Genomic DNA, 14,572 nt, shown 5'->3' on the forward strand with positions numbered 1-14,572 from the left:
ACAGATCACCTTGGGATGCGGAAGCAGAGGAGATCTCCATGAGTAAACTGGGGATGGGGGGGGGGGAAATAGATGTGGTATGAGAACATGACGGAACGGAATGGTCAAACTGGGGGAGGGACGGAATGGGAGAGCAATGAAAGAGATATCTTGATAGAGGGGGACATTATGGTGTAAGGAGAAACCTGGATGGTAGGGAAATTCCCAGGAACACACAAAGGCAACCCCAGATTAGACTAACAGCAATAGTGGTGAGGGTGCATGAACTGTCCTATCCTGGTAATCAAATTGGTGAATACTCTGTCATCATAGAACCTTCATCTAGTAATTGATAGAAGCAGATACAGAGATCCTCAGCCAAGCACCAGGCCCAGCTCCGAGAGTCTAGTTGAAGACAGGGAAGAGAAGAGGAATTAAATGAGCAAGGGGGAGGGGGGTCAAGATCATGATGGAGAAATCTACAGACACAATGGAACCAAGCTCATAGGAACTCACAAACTTTAGACTGACAACTGTGGAACCTGCATGGGACTGGACTAGACTCTCTGCATACAGGAGACAGTTGTGTAGCTGGGTCTGTTTGAGGGGCCCCTGGCAATGGGATAAGGATCTATCCCTGATGCATGAGCTGACTCTCTGGATCCCATTACCTAAGATCGAATACCTTGCTTACACTTGATGCAGAGGGGAGGGGCTTGGTCCTGCCTCAGCTGAATGTCCCAGGCTTAGCTGCCCCCCCCATGGGAGGACTTACGCTTTTGGAGGAGGAGATGAGGGGTGGGTCACAGGAGGGGGAGAAGGCTGGGGTAGGGGAAGCAGCAGGAGGAGGGATGAGATGGGGATCTGTGATTGATATGTAAAATGAATAAAAAATTAAAACAAACAAAAAAGATGAAAAAAAATCTCAAATTCTTGACCTAAATGAGTCCATAAAATGAAATTTCTGGGAGCATTAAAAATAAATGATTTTTAAAAGGAAATGATTTTATTGTCCTCTATTTGCTATCAAACTTCTTAAGAAGATATGAAACTAGCTTGATATGATCAAAGAGACTTGAGAACTCTTCTTCACTGTGGAAGAAATTTAAGGTACTTGTTCACAGTTATAGCTACAGAAATAAGAACAACAGTTTAAAGATGAATTCATCATCTTCTAGGACACTAAAGTGAAGGCTTTCTGGTTCCTGCTTTATATGCTTATGCTTGAACATGGTGTCGTCACCTGAGGGGCACTGAGACAGGGCTCATCAAAATTGATTCCACCCTAGTTCTTACATCTGAAACACCGTTATTAGAGATTCCCTTCTCTTGACTTCCTGCTTTAAACACACACATTCCTTCTATGCACATGACATTATACAACCCAGCACCAAAACAGTACTGTGGCTCAGATGTTCCTTCCAGGGCAGATGTGGGGGACTTCTTATAACACAAGCCTGACAGGGAGACTCGTCAAGAAATTTGAAAGTGTGCGGGAGATGACTGATGCCAAACATACCCTCTGTATGTGCCACAAATTTGGATAGGACTGATTCTTCTGTCCAAAACTCTTCAACATCCCAGCCTCCCATCATGCCCAAGCAAACATAAATCGTTCGCCTTAGTGGATCACTTTGTAGTTTTATTTGGTGAGTGAGGTCTCCATCCCAGATAAAAACAATATCCTTACCAACCACAGCATCTAGAAGGAAAGATAACTCAAAAAGTTCCGATCTCTGATGATGGGAGATAGCTCCATTGACAATGTGCTTGTCCCATGAGCATGAGAATTGGAGTTCAGATCTCCAGCACCCACACGAAGTATTCATCAGGGCAGCAGGAGCCTTCACTTCCCCATGTGGGAAGGCAGACACTATGGTACTTGCTTCTGTTAAGGGGCCCTGAGAAGTGAAAGGGGAAAGAGCCACCCGTGGAAGGAGTGAAGCATGTGGAAAGGCCTTGCTATATAACAACCTGCTTCAACCTGGTGCAGTTTCCAAGGCTGGAAGGCCCCAAAGCTGTTGCTAGTGGATTCAATAGAATGTGTGCTTTAAGAACAAGATTGTGTGGGAGTCGCAGAGCATTCACAGTGGGTGCACATGTGGTAGCCCACCACTTCGGCAGTGGTGGCCCAGCTTCTTGGCAGACTTTCTTGGGGTTGGAGAGTGGGAGGTGAGAAAGAGCTCTCCCTCCTCTGGGTGGGGGGGAGGGGGCTTGGGAAACCGGGACTAGAAGGGGCCCCCTATAAGGCAGTAAAACTTCCATGAAGGAATGGCTGTGCGGTGAATGTAGACAGATGATGAATTTGTTGTGTGCCCAACTCTGTTCTACTTGTCACACAGACACAGTCCTTAAGACATTACTTTGAGGAAATATGCCAGTGATTTGCAGTCGCTACAACCTATGGAGTTGCCGCTAGCAATGCATTAGTAAATTATGAACCACTGTTCATGGGGAAAATTCCGGGTGGAGTTGCTGGGAGCCTCCCTCTTGTCACATTTTTGGTTCTGTTTAAAGATACTTTTACTATAGTCCATTTATACCACAGCCTCCTTGGGCTTAGAGACATCAGACAACATTTCATCGCTACACTCAAGGCCACTGTAGTTTCCTTTGGGGTGAGATCTCTAGTATTGCAATGGTGATCCTCCTGCCTCTGCTTCCTCAGTGCTGGAATGATAGTCCTGAAATACCATGCTTATCTACTCTGGATCATTTTAGACAACAAATTCTCCAATACAGAACACAAAAGTGTGAAGTACATGACACTAGATATGCCTTTAAAAGATTTCTATTTATAGAACATGAGCATCAAAACAAGAAGACAGAATGTCTCCTTGTTTAAAGACACCTTTCTTACTATATTCTATCTATTAGCCCAGGAACTCAAAAGGCAATGTGCAAATTAGCCGACTCAAATATTCTTCCATTCTCTAAAGGTCTTCAATGCAAATACTGGCTTTGGTATCACCTATAAAATTCTGGAATGGACAAACTTGTGTGTATGGACTCCAAAGGTAATAAGCATCTTGACTCTATTGGATCTTTCTGTTAGGATGCAAGAAAGCTCAGGTGTAGAGAGTTTGCATCTCAGAGCTCATCCCCTGCCATCACCAAGTGTGAGTAAGAAGAGCGGGTGGCTGGAGGAAGCTGAGAATCCGAGGTCTGAGGGAGCCTCATAAGTGGATGAGAGCTGACTCAGTGCTGAGTTCAACCTGACCACTATGATATGGTAGGACAGAGAGCACCCCAGTAAATGTCAGCATGGGCAGATGTCACGCAAACTATAGACTTTCCTTTCCAAATCTTTGCTTTCTACACCACCAATGCTTGGATGCAACCCCTGGGAAAAGAAATGGAAACAATCCCAATCTGATTGAGGCCAAGTTCCACCTGTCTTGTGGCGAGGCCCTTAATATAGAAGCAACTGAACTGTTTGCCTTTTTTCGGATTCACATCCATTTTAGACATAACATTTCATCCAGTGTTACCCTTAGCTGTTACCTATACTGCACGATAGAAAATTTTCAGCAAACCATTGTCAAAATCATATTGTTCTTACTCAACCAAATAAATGCCAGTAATATGCAAAATGCATTTGCCCAAGACTGCATATACCCTGAGGTCACAAGTTTTGTTCCAGCTGGAAGTTTCTAATTTGTGCTAACATGCCTAATCCAATAATGGTTCATGCAAAAGCATCAACTGTAATTATCTCATCATTTTTCTAGAAACGAGTTTCTCAATTTTGGCACAGAAAATGGCTCATAAACCTAGTTCAGAAACTCATTTTCTGACAGGACTCATAAAATCTGGCTCCTTTTTCTTTTCTTGACTAAGGATTAGAAATGAATGTGTTTTCAGCTCATTAACTGATCTGGTTCTTGAGCCATTTGTGAATGCCTACAGTTAATTTTTCAAGTCTACAGAACTAATATTTATAACTAGTGCATCAAGGTGAAATCCTTTGTAAAATGCTCTAGCACCACCTAGTGTTGACCCAGAAGAATGGCAAACTGGTACTGGAGATAAGGTGCTGAGGGGAAAACCCTTTTAATCCACACTGCAAATCTCAGCCCAGTTCTCTCTTGCTCCAGCAGCTGCCATGGTGAATATTGCAAAGCCAAGTAGTTTTACAGGAGCACCTGGACCTCACGTTACCTCAGGGAACCAAACATCTCCTGAAACCAATTTGGGTTAGTGGAGGTGAATCTTCCATCCCTTATCTCCCCAAATGAAGAGCTCTGAGATGCCCTTTACAAGGCTCCCTGAGGACCAGGGGGAGATGAAAGGTAGAAGCCAACTCCATAATGTCTGGGCAGCACATTTGATAACATTTCCTTCCTTCTCCATGCAATTAATTCCCAAATAAAGTGTGTGTCCATATTCCTGGGGCTCAACTTTTACAGGAATCCAGACTAAGACAGCCACCACATCTTCAGTTAGGTGTTGGCTCATTGGATTTTATCCCTCCTCTACACCCAGCCAAGTGGCCTTGGGCCAGTCACTTTACCTCCCAGCATCACAACTTAACTATTGTGAAAACTGAGGATGTTAAACTAGAATATTCACCACAACAACAGTGTCTGAGGCCATCCCATATTCTTTTTTTTTTTTTAATTGTTTATTCAGAGCTGAGGACCCAACCCAGGGCCTTGCGCTTGCTAGGCAATCACTCTACCACTGAACTAAATCCCCAACCCGGCCCTCCCATATTCTATGCACCCTTGAAAGCTCTGGTCATAGAACAATGAAAAGGAAAGAAACTCCCACCAGCTGGGGGCGAAGAAGCAGACAGAGACCACAAATGAATGAATAACGTGAGCTCATGTGTGAGCACGGGATCTGCAATTAGAAGAAGGAGGCAAAGGAGGCTTTTGGTATCCGGGGACACTGTGCTAAGTGACAAAGCTCTCCCAGGGACATTGTGTCAAGCAACAAAGCCAAGCGTGGAAAAGTGTATCTATATAGCAGGTGGAAGCAAAGAGAAATTGAGCACATAGATATAGAGCATAGAACAGTAGTCAGCAGAGGATGGGGGGACAGAGGGAAGTTTGATAGTCGGCATCTTTCCACAGTTAGAAAAAAAGAAGGAAGCCTAATAGTCTATAGCACAGCCAGGTACTGACATTCTACAGCATTTTGTTGCAGAGCTCAACATAAATAAGGAAGAGTTTGAAGGGTCTCAACCCATTGAAACAATCGGTAAAAGGGGGGAAATGGTAATGGCCCTGATCACAGTACACTGGGAACAGGCACTGGAGACATGATCACACTGAACCCTGAAAATATAGACGCTGAGTTTGAAACGAAAAGAATTAAAGTGGAGTGGGGGAATGTCTGGTTTCTGCTCCGGCTGTGGCCTTTCCGGGGTGCCTGGGGGAGGAGATGTGAAAGCTCCCCACAGGCACAAACTTCAAAAGGAACCCAGTTGATGAAACAAAACCACTCACCCAACAATTATTCACGAGTGAGGAAAAGTTGAAATGGCCCCAAACATGAAAGGTGGTTCTTCCCTACCGAATAAAATCTAAAATTCATTTTTTAACTCTCATTTTAGTCTTTAATTATTTGCCAGACAGAGCATTGTATTTTTTACATGTAGTATTTTGTGCACACTCTGAAGTACTTTTTTGAAGTTAGAAGAAGCCAAGCCCACCGAGTTTCCCCCTCTCCTTCTGAAGGAATACACAGGGTCGGTTTCTCCCTGAAGCGTTCATTTGCAAACACAACTTTGGCAGATGGAAGCATAGAGAAACTAAGTGAGCACACACGTCTGGCATTTGACTCTTTGCACATCTCTTTACTCTGGGCATGGGCCCTTTGGCCAGTTGGTCTGCGACTGACATCCTAGGCTCACAGGTTGGGTGGAGGGAGGTGGAGACCGAGTTCAGACATCCCAAGCCTGTACTGCAGCTAAGGGGAGGCAGGATTTCCCAGCCTGCCCGATTCAAGCTTGTCACCAACAGAGAGATCGATCTCACTGCCCAGGCCAGTGCAGTCTGAAGTTCAATTTAGCACAAATGTACTGGGTTAGGAATTCTCCATATAAACAAGACACTTCCTACCAATAAGCATGGATTTGTTGGCTCACTGGGTTCCATGGCCTCAGCTGATCTCCACGGTGACTGGTGTGTATGCCGAGAGGCTAAGAGCCAATCCACCAAACCCATTGCCGCTCCTGCTGAGCCAGGGCTGCAGGGAGAACAGTCACTTTGTAGTGGAAGAGACAAAAGGCTTGAATAAAATAGCTCCCTAGGGGGACAGTAGAAAAATTCCTTTAACACCCCCCCTCTCTCATACACACACACACACACACACACACACACACACACACACACACACACACACACACACACTTTATGTGCCTGTTTACATACACGTAACAAAGCATGCTGTATTTCATGAGTGGTCCAGTAGTGTTTGTTATGAATAATGCAGAGCACCATCATCAAGTAGTTAGAGACCTTGGAAACTAAGATCTAAATTGGGTGGGACTCCAGAGCAATGCCCTAGAAGAGGAGGGGTTTGATCTTGCCCTTCTGTTGGGGAATGGTAGACTTGCTAGAAGCTGTCCACACACAGTTATCTCCCATAGGACCAAACACAGGCCCTGAAGACATTGACATCTCATAGGACCAAACATAGGCCCTGGAGACACTCACTCACTCTGGATGTTGCCAAAATAATTGGGGTCATCTAAACTGAGTCCAGCTGGCTAATTCTAAATATACTTTTTCACCATAAAAAAAAAAAGGTCACAGGACCAAACACAGGCCCTGGAGACACTGACATATAGAGTGTCTCAAAGAAAAATCAAGAAATCAAATGTTTCTTTAAGAACAAAGTGCAGTTATGTCTATATTTTTTAACCATTGGCTTTCTTCTATTTAGTAAAAATGCCCCTTCTCCCTTGGTAATGGATCCCAATTTGCTCCAGGGGAAGTATGTGCCCCTCCCTCCATCCCTAAAAATTAAAAACTAAACAAACCCTCACTTTTTAACCTCTAGAGCCTATTAGATGATCTAATTATGCTCAATAAGAAACAAAAATGTCTGTGAAGAACAGAGAGCTCTTGCTTTCCTCATCCAAAAATACAACGTAGGTTCTTTCCTCTCGCTTTGTCCCCGACTCTCCTCTCCATCCCTCCTGTCTTGAAAGAAACACGATGGAACCATAGCAACCAACATGTATCCAAGAGGCACTACACCGACAGAGGAACCAAATAACAGTTAAGTTGGTGCTGACATGGGCTGCTGACCAAGAGCCACCGTGTACTCCCTCCCTGACTTGTCATTTAAGAAAAGTAAACCCACATAGGTGTGTGAGCCACTGAGATGTGAGCGTTGTTATGGCCAACCCCTTTCCTAGGCTATGCATTCCTTGAGCACCTGCCACCCATGGGAGGATGGGGGAAGAGTCAGGGTGTCAATAAAGTATAGTGACTCCAATCGGATTATTGCAAGTAGCTCACTAATAAGCACAGAACGCTGATCATCTCTTTATCCCACCTCCCTCGCCTTCTCACTCATTTACACACATGTTTTCTCTACATAGTTCCTCCTTTAATGAAATGCACGGCATGATTGGAGTGGCTAGAAATGTTCTAAAAATAGGAGGGAGAGCAATAGCGAAGGCTGAGAATGAGATTATGTGAAAATGACCCTTTGAGAGCAGACTGATATTTTCAACCGAGAAGCATTCCGGAGTTTCCTCACAGGTGGGTTGAGCTTTCCCTTGTCACCAGCTGCTCTTCCCACCAAACCAGGGGCTGCAGGTATTTTAGGAGACTTTAAAAGAAGCATTCCACAGAAGGACCTGAGAACCACTGGAGTGAGACCCAAGAGTCATCCAAGAGTTATGGTCTTTAGACCACAAACATTAAAACAAACAAACAAACAAAAAACAATAACAAAAAAACATTAAAAAATACTCTTTTTATAAAGAACTTTTGTGCTCTTATGTTTATTTAAAAAAAAAAAAAAGCCTAGAATATCTCCAGTGTGCTGAAAAGGAAAATGCAGGGGACTGGGGGGGGGGGAAGAGGAGGAAAGTGGGCAGCTTGATCAACATTGCATCTTTTCCTAGGAGAGCTGAGCTCGGCAATGGCCATTTTATGGACTAGAGTGCATCTGTCCTCAAGTTCATGTGCTGACGTCCTCAACCCTAGCGTTGTGCACAGAGTCTTTAAGGAGGTGCTTACAGTTAAATGAGACTGGGAGCCTCAGTCCACACAGAACTGATTTTCTTATGCGAGAAAACACCCCAGGGGGCAGTGAGAGTGGCGTGGGCGGCACATGGACAGATGCAAAGTCACATGAGGACACAAGACGACGGGTGTTTGCAAGCCAGGAAGAGGCTTTGCCAGAACCCACCGCCACCAACATGACCTTGGGTTGCGGTCCTCCATGACTGTGAAGATTACCTTGCTGCTAGTCAAGCCAGCCAGGCAGCAGTCCTGGGGCACAGCGGTCCAGACTGACCAGAGAACCCCCGGGGTGGTGCACTGCAGGGTGTGTGAAGGGTGAGGTGCAGCCCCTTTCTCCCACCCAAGAGAACGCCTTGGTATCCGTCCACTCGACAAACTTTTGCTCTTTGATTAGTTCGTCGATTGAAAACCAAGTTAGAAATGGCGTCTAATTGCAATTTAGAAAAGAGTAAGGGGTCTTCTCTTTAGGAGGAGGTGGGAATTTCAAGAGTACTTTTGATCTCTGAAGGGATTTTCTGAGTGAGCCAAGACCTTGAACCCAGGGAAAAGAAAGGGAGAGGATCTGGGAGGAGTTGGGAGCAGGAAATGAAAATGATCAAAATAAATTATTTGAAATTCTCAAAGGGTAAATGAAGGCATTATTAAGGAAAAAAAAGGCAGGCTTCTTCTTGTGTTAGGTGAGTATTTATTTTGAACATCTGCAGTGAGACTGTTGATGGCCGAAGAACCAGCGGCAGAGTGAATGAAACAGACTTGATGTCTGTGCTGGAAACAAGTTGAGAATTATTCAGAGCATGGAGAATATGGGGGGGGAGGATTAATGGGAAATAAAGTTTGAGGTGCGGAATGAAAATAGCTTGTGGGGTGGGGTGTGTAGAGAGAGATGACTTAGTGGTTAAGAGTGCTTGTTGCTCTTAACAACAAAGGGGAAAACCGACCGGACTAGACACCCAGGTGAGAGAATGAGGATGCTGAGCAGTAAGACAAAGATGAGGTAGGAGTTTTCTCAAACCCTGGCTTTGTTCTGCAGCATTTATACCTCCTGAGACACGGAGGTCAGAGACCACCGACAGACAGGACTGCCCCTCTGACCCTGCACCTTGCCCCAAAGTGGTAGGAACAGCTCGCTGTACTGGGGCAGCCTCATCCCTTCAGGTTCGCTACTCAAATAGTTGCCAAAATGACAAAACTGGATTCGGTAGCTTCTACATGCAGGAACTAACCTTGGGTCTGGAGGTAGGGCCCTACATGGCCGGGGAAGGAGACAGGATGCTTCCAAACTTACCTGCATTTGGCTTGACTATGAAGACAGTATGACAAAGTGGCCTGAAAAGGCCCCTTGCTAGATATAGAAGTGCCCATGGCTCGGGTCCTGCCTTCACTTGGTGTGATAACAGGGGGCTTGTTCATCACTGCCCCGTGTGCTCGGGAAATGGCCCAGTGGCAATCAAGGGAGGCTGGGCACAGCCCCCTAGCAAAGGAGAGAGCCCTCTCTGCCCACCCAACATGGACATCTTGGGTCCTTACCAAATAAAAGGCAAATTCCTGGGCCCCATGAAATGCACCGAATCAGCGTAACTAGAGAAAGGACCCAGAAACCTGTTTTTTCAACACATCCCTAAGCAAGGCTGGTGCTGCCTGATGGAGTGCCTTAGGCTCGATGCATTAAAGAGAAGGTTCAGTACACAGGGCTCCTTTTTACTTCAGCTGTTCATGTCTCCACAGCGTTCTGAAGAAACCTCTTGTTTAAGTAAACTTCCTTTGCAAGAACTCTGAAGCCCTGGTCATAAGCTTACTTTGTTCAGAGAAATGAACTGGAGACAGGGCGGAGCGCGTGATGGGCGCTTCCTGTCAACTGATCCATTCTTTGAAAAGATGCCCAAGCACAGAGACGCTGGCCGCCTTCCACTGAAGTTTCTCCTTGTCTGCAAAGCTGAAGGGGAAACTTTCCGGAATATTCCCTACCTGTGAAGAGGGCGTGGTAGTGGAGGCCCTTCTCCTTGTCCTGGTGGGAGCAGACGTCAAACAAGTAGGCTTTGATAGGCCCATCAATGAAGTCAGCAGAAAAGTCGAAGAGAACCACACCTATCATCGTGATGGTTATGGCCCAAACCAGCTTCCTCCTGGGGTTAGCAACCAAAGCTAAAACAGAAGAAATGTTTGTCTTCCAAAGCATGTTTAGAACAACCTATATATTTTTATTTCACTTAAACTGCCATCAAATCATCCCTTTTGGGTTATGTACTTTTCTTCTTACATCTAAAAAAAAATGGTGCTATTTTTTTTATGTTTAAGAAAGTATGCAACTGAATGCCCAGGAAAGACAAATGCATAGGCAGAAAGTAAATTAGTGATTGCCTGGTACCTGGTGCCTAGGAAAAGGCAGGAAGTGACTCCCAGTGGGTAGTGGGTTTCTTAGGGGAGGGGCATGAAAATATCCCATAAGTACACAGTGGTGATGATTGCTCAATCTTAGGACTATTTAAAAAAGCACTGGGTATATACTTTAGCTGAATACTCTGGGATTTTAATGACGTCTTTTTGCATTAAAAATAATAATAATGTGAAATAAGCTGAAGAAAATCTCTAAATCCTAGCTCCAGTGATTGCTACTCTCCGAGGCATCCCTTTTTACATGTGCAAGCCCACGGTTGTACAGAGCTGCCCCAAACACAGGGCTTCTCACACTCTGGAGTGCCCGACTGCCATCTGAACCATTTTGTCAAAACACAGATTGCTGCCAGGCAGTGGTAGCACAAGCCTTTAATCCCAGCACTCAGGAAGCAGAGGCAGGCAGATCTCTGTAAGTTCAAGGCCAGCCTGGTCTACAGAGTGAGTGCCAGGACAGCCAGAGCTACACAGAGAAACCCTATCTCAAGAAAATCAAAACCCAAAACAAAACAAAACAAAAACAAACACAGATTGCTGGCCCTATTTCCCAAGACTCTGACTTGGCAGGTGTAAGTGGGGGAGTATGACTCTTGTAACTCATAATAACACAATTTTGAATGCCCCAGGCAAGTGTGATCATGGCGTATAAACATTCTATCCTCAATCAACTCTCCCCAGACCCTTCTATTGGTTAAAAAGGCCCTGTAGTACTTTTCACACTTAAGTAGGCTCCATTCCATCCATATTCTCTACTCATCTACCCAGTCTGCCAAGAGTGATATACTGCTGAGTCCCTTGCTTATATCTTGTTAACCCAAGGATAGTGTTCAATATATAAACATATTTGACACATTCCACTATAAAAGTAAGTGAAAAATAAGTCTACCCTCTCTTTCTTACCTCCAGTATGTATCTTAAATGTCCTAGTTATTTCCTACATTTCCATATTTATACATCCTTCTTAATCAGTGGTTCACAACCTGTGGGTCACCACCCCTTTGGGGGAGGGTTACATATCAGAATGCTGCATGTCAGGTATTTATATTACAATTCATAACCATAGAAAATTACAGTTATTGAGATAGCAAGGAAGCAATTTTACAGTTGGGGTTCACCTTAACATGAGGAACAGTGTTTAAGGATCACAGCATTAGGAAGGTTGAGAACCACTGGCCTAAATACATACAAATACTACCTGCTTATCCTGTATCATAACCTCTCATTCTACTGGCATAAATGGCCTAAAAATATGTGCCTCTTCATGATGTCTTTTTCAATGTGCTGCCACCAAGTACTTAGGAATTAGTAGCTGGCCTGTAGCTAGAAATATTGCTTTAACACCAAAGTTGTTTTCCAGAATTCACCATACAAAGATGTCCCCAGAGCTGACAGGGTACTAATTAAAATGTTATGCACCCAGAATTAACTCTTATTTGTACACAGCAGGTGACTTGTTATTCATGCTTGAAGCGGGGCAGTTTGATAAAGTATTCCACGAGACATAATATGCTCAAATGTCCTTCAACTGAAAAATAAGTAAGCATATTTAATTTGGTGAAAGGGATAAAAAGTCAATCCATTTTAAAGCCTTACAATAATAAAAGACAATGTTGTGATGTTTCTGGAAGCAGATTCCTCAACCACAGGCTTGGGGGTCATCCAAAGGTGGAAGGAAGTTTACTGCATGCTAGGAGAGTCCATTGATTATAGGCACTGAAAAATATTGATGACATTTTACCTTAACAGTGAACTATTAGGCCTGTGTACTCCACTTACCTGATACAACAGCATCTCCATTGAGGTACAGGGCCATCCCCAAGAGCATCATAATGCCCAGTGTGAGGATGTAGGGTCTCCGGCGGCCCCACCGGGCCCTGCAGTGATCACTGACTGATCCCACCACGGGTTGCAGCAGGAATCCCAAGATGGGGCTTAGGAGCCACACCATGCTGTACAAACTCTTGGGCAGGCCCACACTGAGCAGAACTGGAGTCACATAGGCTGCCTCCACCGCATAGCAAAATTCTCGGCCGAACATGGCCATGCTGTGCATGACGAGTCTCCCCGTGGATCTCTTGGGTTGCTCCACAGAGCCAAAGGGGCAATCCTCGGCTAGGGATTGATAGGTACGGGTGTCAGTCTGCCCATTGCTGCCGCTCATGACCACAGAGAGAATAACCTTCCTGCGTGGCCCTCAGGTCTGTGCTCCAAACTGGATCTGACATGGAGCCTGTCTGAGCAGAGATGGGCAGGCCGGAGGAGGAGCTGAAATTCTTTCATGCCTCCAAGATCACAAGTTATGATGAGGAGCAAGTTGGGTGTTGGCACTTGGAAGCATGACAGAGATTAGCTGTTGTGAGCCCTCTGACTCCTTAGAATGCTGCTGTTTTTCTAAAGACCTTCTCACCCTCTCTCCCTGCCTCCTCTTTCTCTCTCTCTCCCTCCCTCCCCCTTCTTTCATACACACACACACACACACACACACACACACACACACACACACACTTGTACACATTGTTTCCATACTTTTCAAATCATAAAGTCTCCCATACAGAGACTAAATAAAAATGTAAATGATCTAATCATTTGTATAAACTTCATTCTATAGACCTGGATATTCCCTTTCCATAAATTTACAGTTTCTTCATATAGCTTTAAAAAACCAATGTACATAAAATAATTTAAAAAAAAAAAAGACAAATTAACCAGACTTAAAATGGTGGGTAGTGAGGGGTTTCATCCTCTACTCAAACCATTAACTGTCACACACACCCCTGAACTGTTCTCTCATTGCACTCAGGACATTTTCAAATAAGATAGTTCAGTGTTTGTGATAGCCTTCATTATTTCCTTAATTATATCCTTTGATTATCTTAGGGACAGAGATCAGGTTGATTTATGGCACCCCCAGCATATAGCCTGGCACCTCTTAGGTCCCCCAAAATATTTGCTAATAAATACAAGTTGAATGAATGGCGTATATGCGGGCTACGTTTTGTGCCAGTCATTTCCTACTTTGCTTAGATCCTAGGGGACTACATTTCCCAGGCTCCCTTGTTCTCTGCCTTCTAGGTATATTTGGCTAACAGCAAGCACTAGTTTAAAAAAAATAAATAAAAATAAAATAAAAATAAAAATAAAAGCCTAGGTAGAAGGGAAAACAAACATGATCCTGTTTTCTTCATCGGAGGTATTTTTGGCATTGACTGCATGTGCACTGTGAACCTACCTTCTATCAGTCGCTCTGGGTGCTGGGTCTCCTTAACTCCCCATAGCTGCTGTCCCTGCTGCTCTAGCTGTGACCCTGGCTCCTTGATTCTGCTCCTGTCTGCATGAGCAGATACTATCTCTACTCTTTATCGCCAGTGTAATCCTCTAGTTAAATTTACTGTTTTAAAGACTTCCAGTGAGTCACATTTTCCTTACTGGACCCTAATAAAAATCCTTGGTAGGAAAAATATCTTAGAAGAAATGCCTTTAAAAATGGTTCAAGAACAAAGTATGGGGCCGGGCGGTGGTGGCGCACGCCTTTAATCCCAGCACTTGGGAGGCAGAGCCAGGTGGATCTCTGTGAGTTCGAGGCCAGCCTGGGCTACCAAGTGAGTCCCAGGAAAGGCGCAAAGCTACACAGAGAAACCCTGTCTCGAAAAACCAAAAAAAAAAAAATAAAAAAAAAAAAAGGAACAAAGTATGGAGTCAGAATGTTAAAGTTCTAATTCTTGGAATGCCTCTTCTACCACACTTCCCTAGGCAGATCCTAATTTGATGTTTCTCAAACTGTGTGTCAAGGCACCCAAAGATCACACAGAACACACTGGTATATCTCAGAACATTTAAATTTTGAAATCAAGTTGCTGTAGAATATTATTTTAAAGTGTGTTATGTGGTGATGTATTATGTTCCCCAATATACTGTGTATCCCAATAAATTTTATCTGAGGATCAGAGGAAAAATCCAGCCACTATAGTAAACATAGAAGGCTTCTAGAACAT

General features: G+C 44.3%; 1 protein-coding gene across 1 annotated transcript in view; it reads right to left on the reverse strand.

The window, feature by feature from the left end:
• Slc45a2 (solute carrier family 45 member 2) overlaps positions 1 to 12,828 on the reverse strand; it is a 28,776-nt gene extending 15,948 nt beyond the window's left edge. The window contains exons 1-2 of the mRNA XM_006996773.3: positions 12,357 to 12,828; positions 10,155 to 10,331 (exon numbers count right to left, since the gene is read on the reverse strand). Coding sequence (XP_006996835.1) covers positions 10,155 to 10,331; positions 12,357 to 12,741 — 562 coding nt within the window. The 5' untranslated portion in view covers positions 12,742 to 12,828. The remainder of the gene's footprint in view (positions 1 to 10,154; positions 10,332 to 12,356) is intronic.
• Positions 12,829 to 14,572: the final 1,744 nt, after the last annotated feature.

This window comes from Peromyscus maniculatus, chromosome 15 (assembly GCF_049852395.1).
Source record: "Peromyscus maniculatus bairdii isolate BWxNUB_F1_BW_parent chromosome 15, HU_Pman_BW_mat_3.1, whole genome shotgun sequence".
NCBI lineage: Eukaryota > Metazoa > Chordata > Mammalia > Rodentia > Cricetidae > Peromyscus > Peromyscus maniculatus.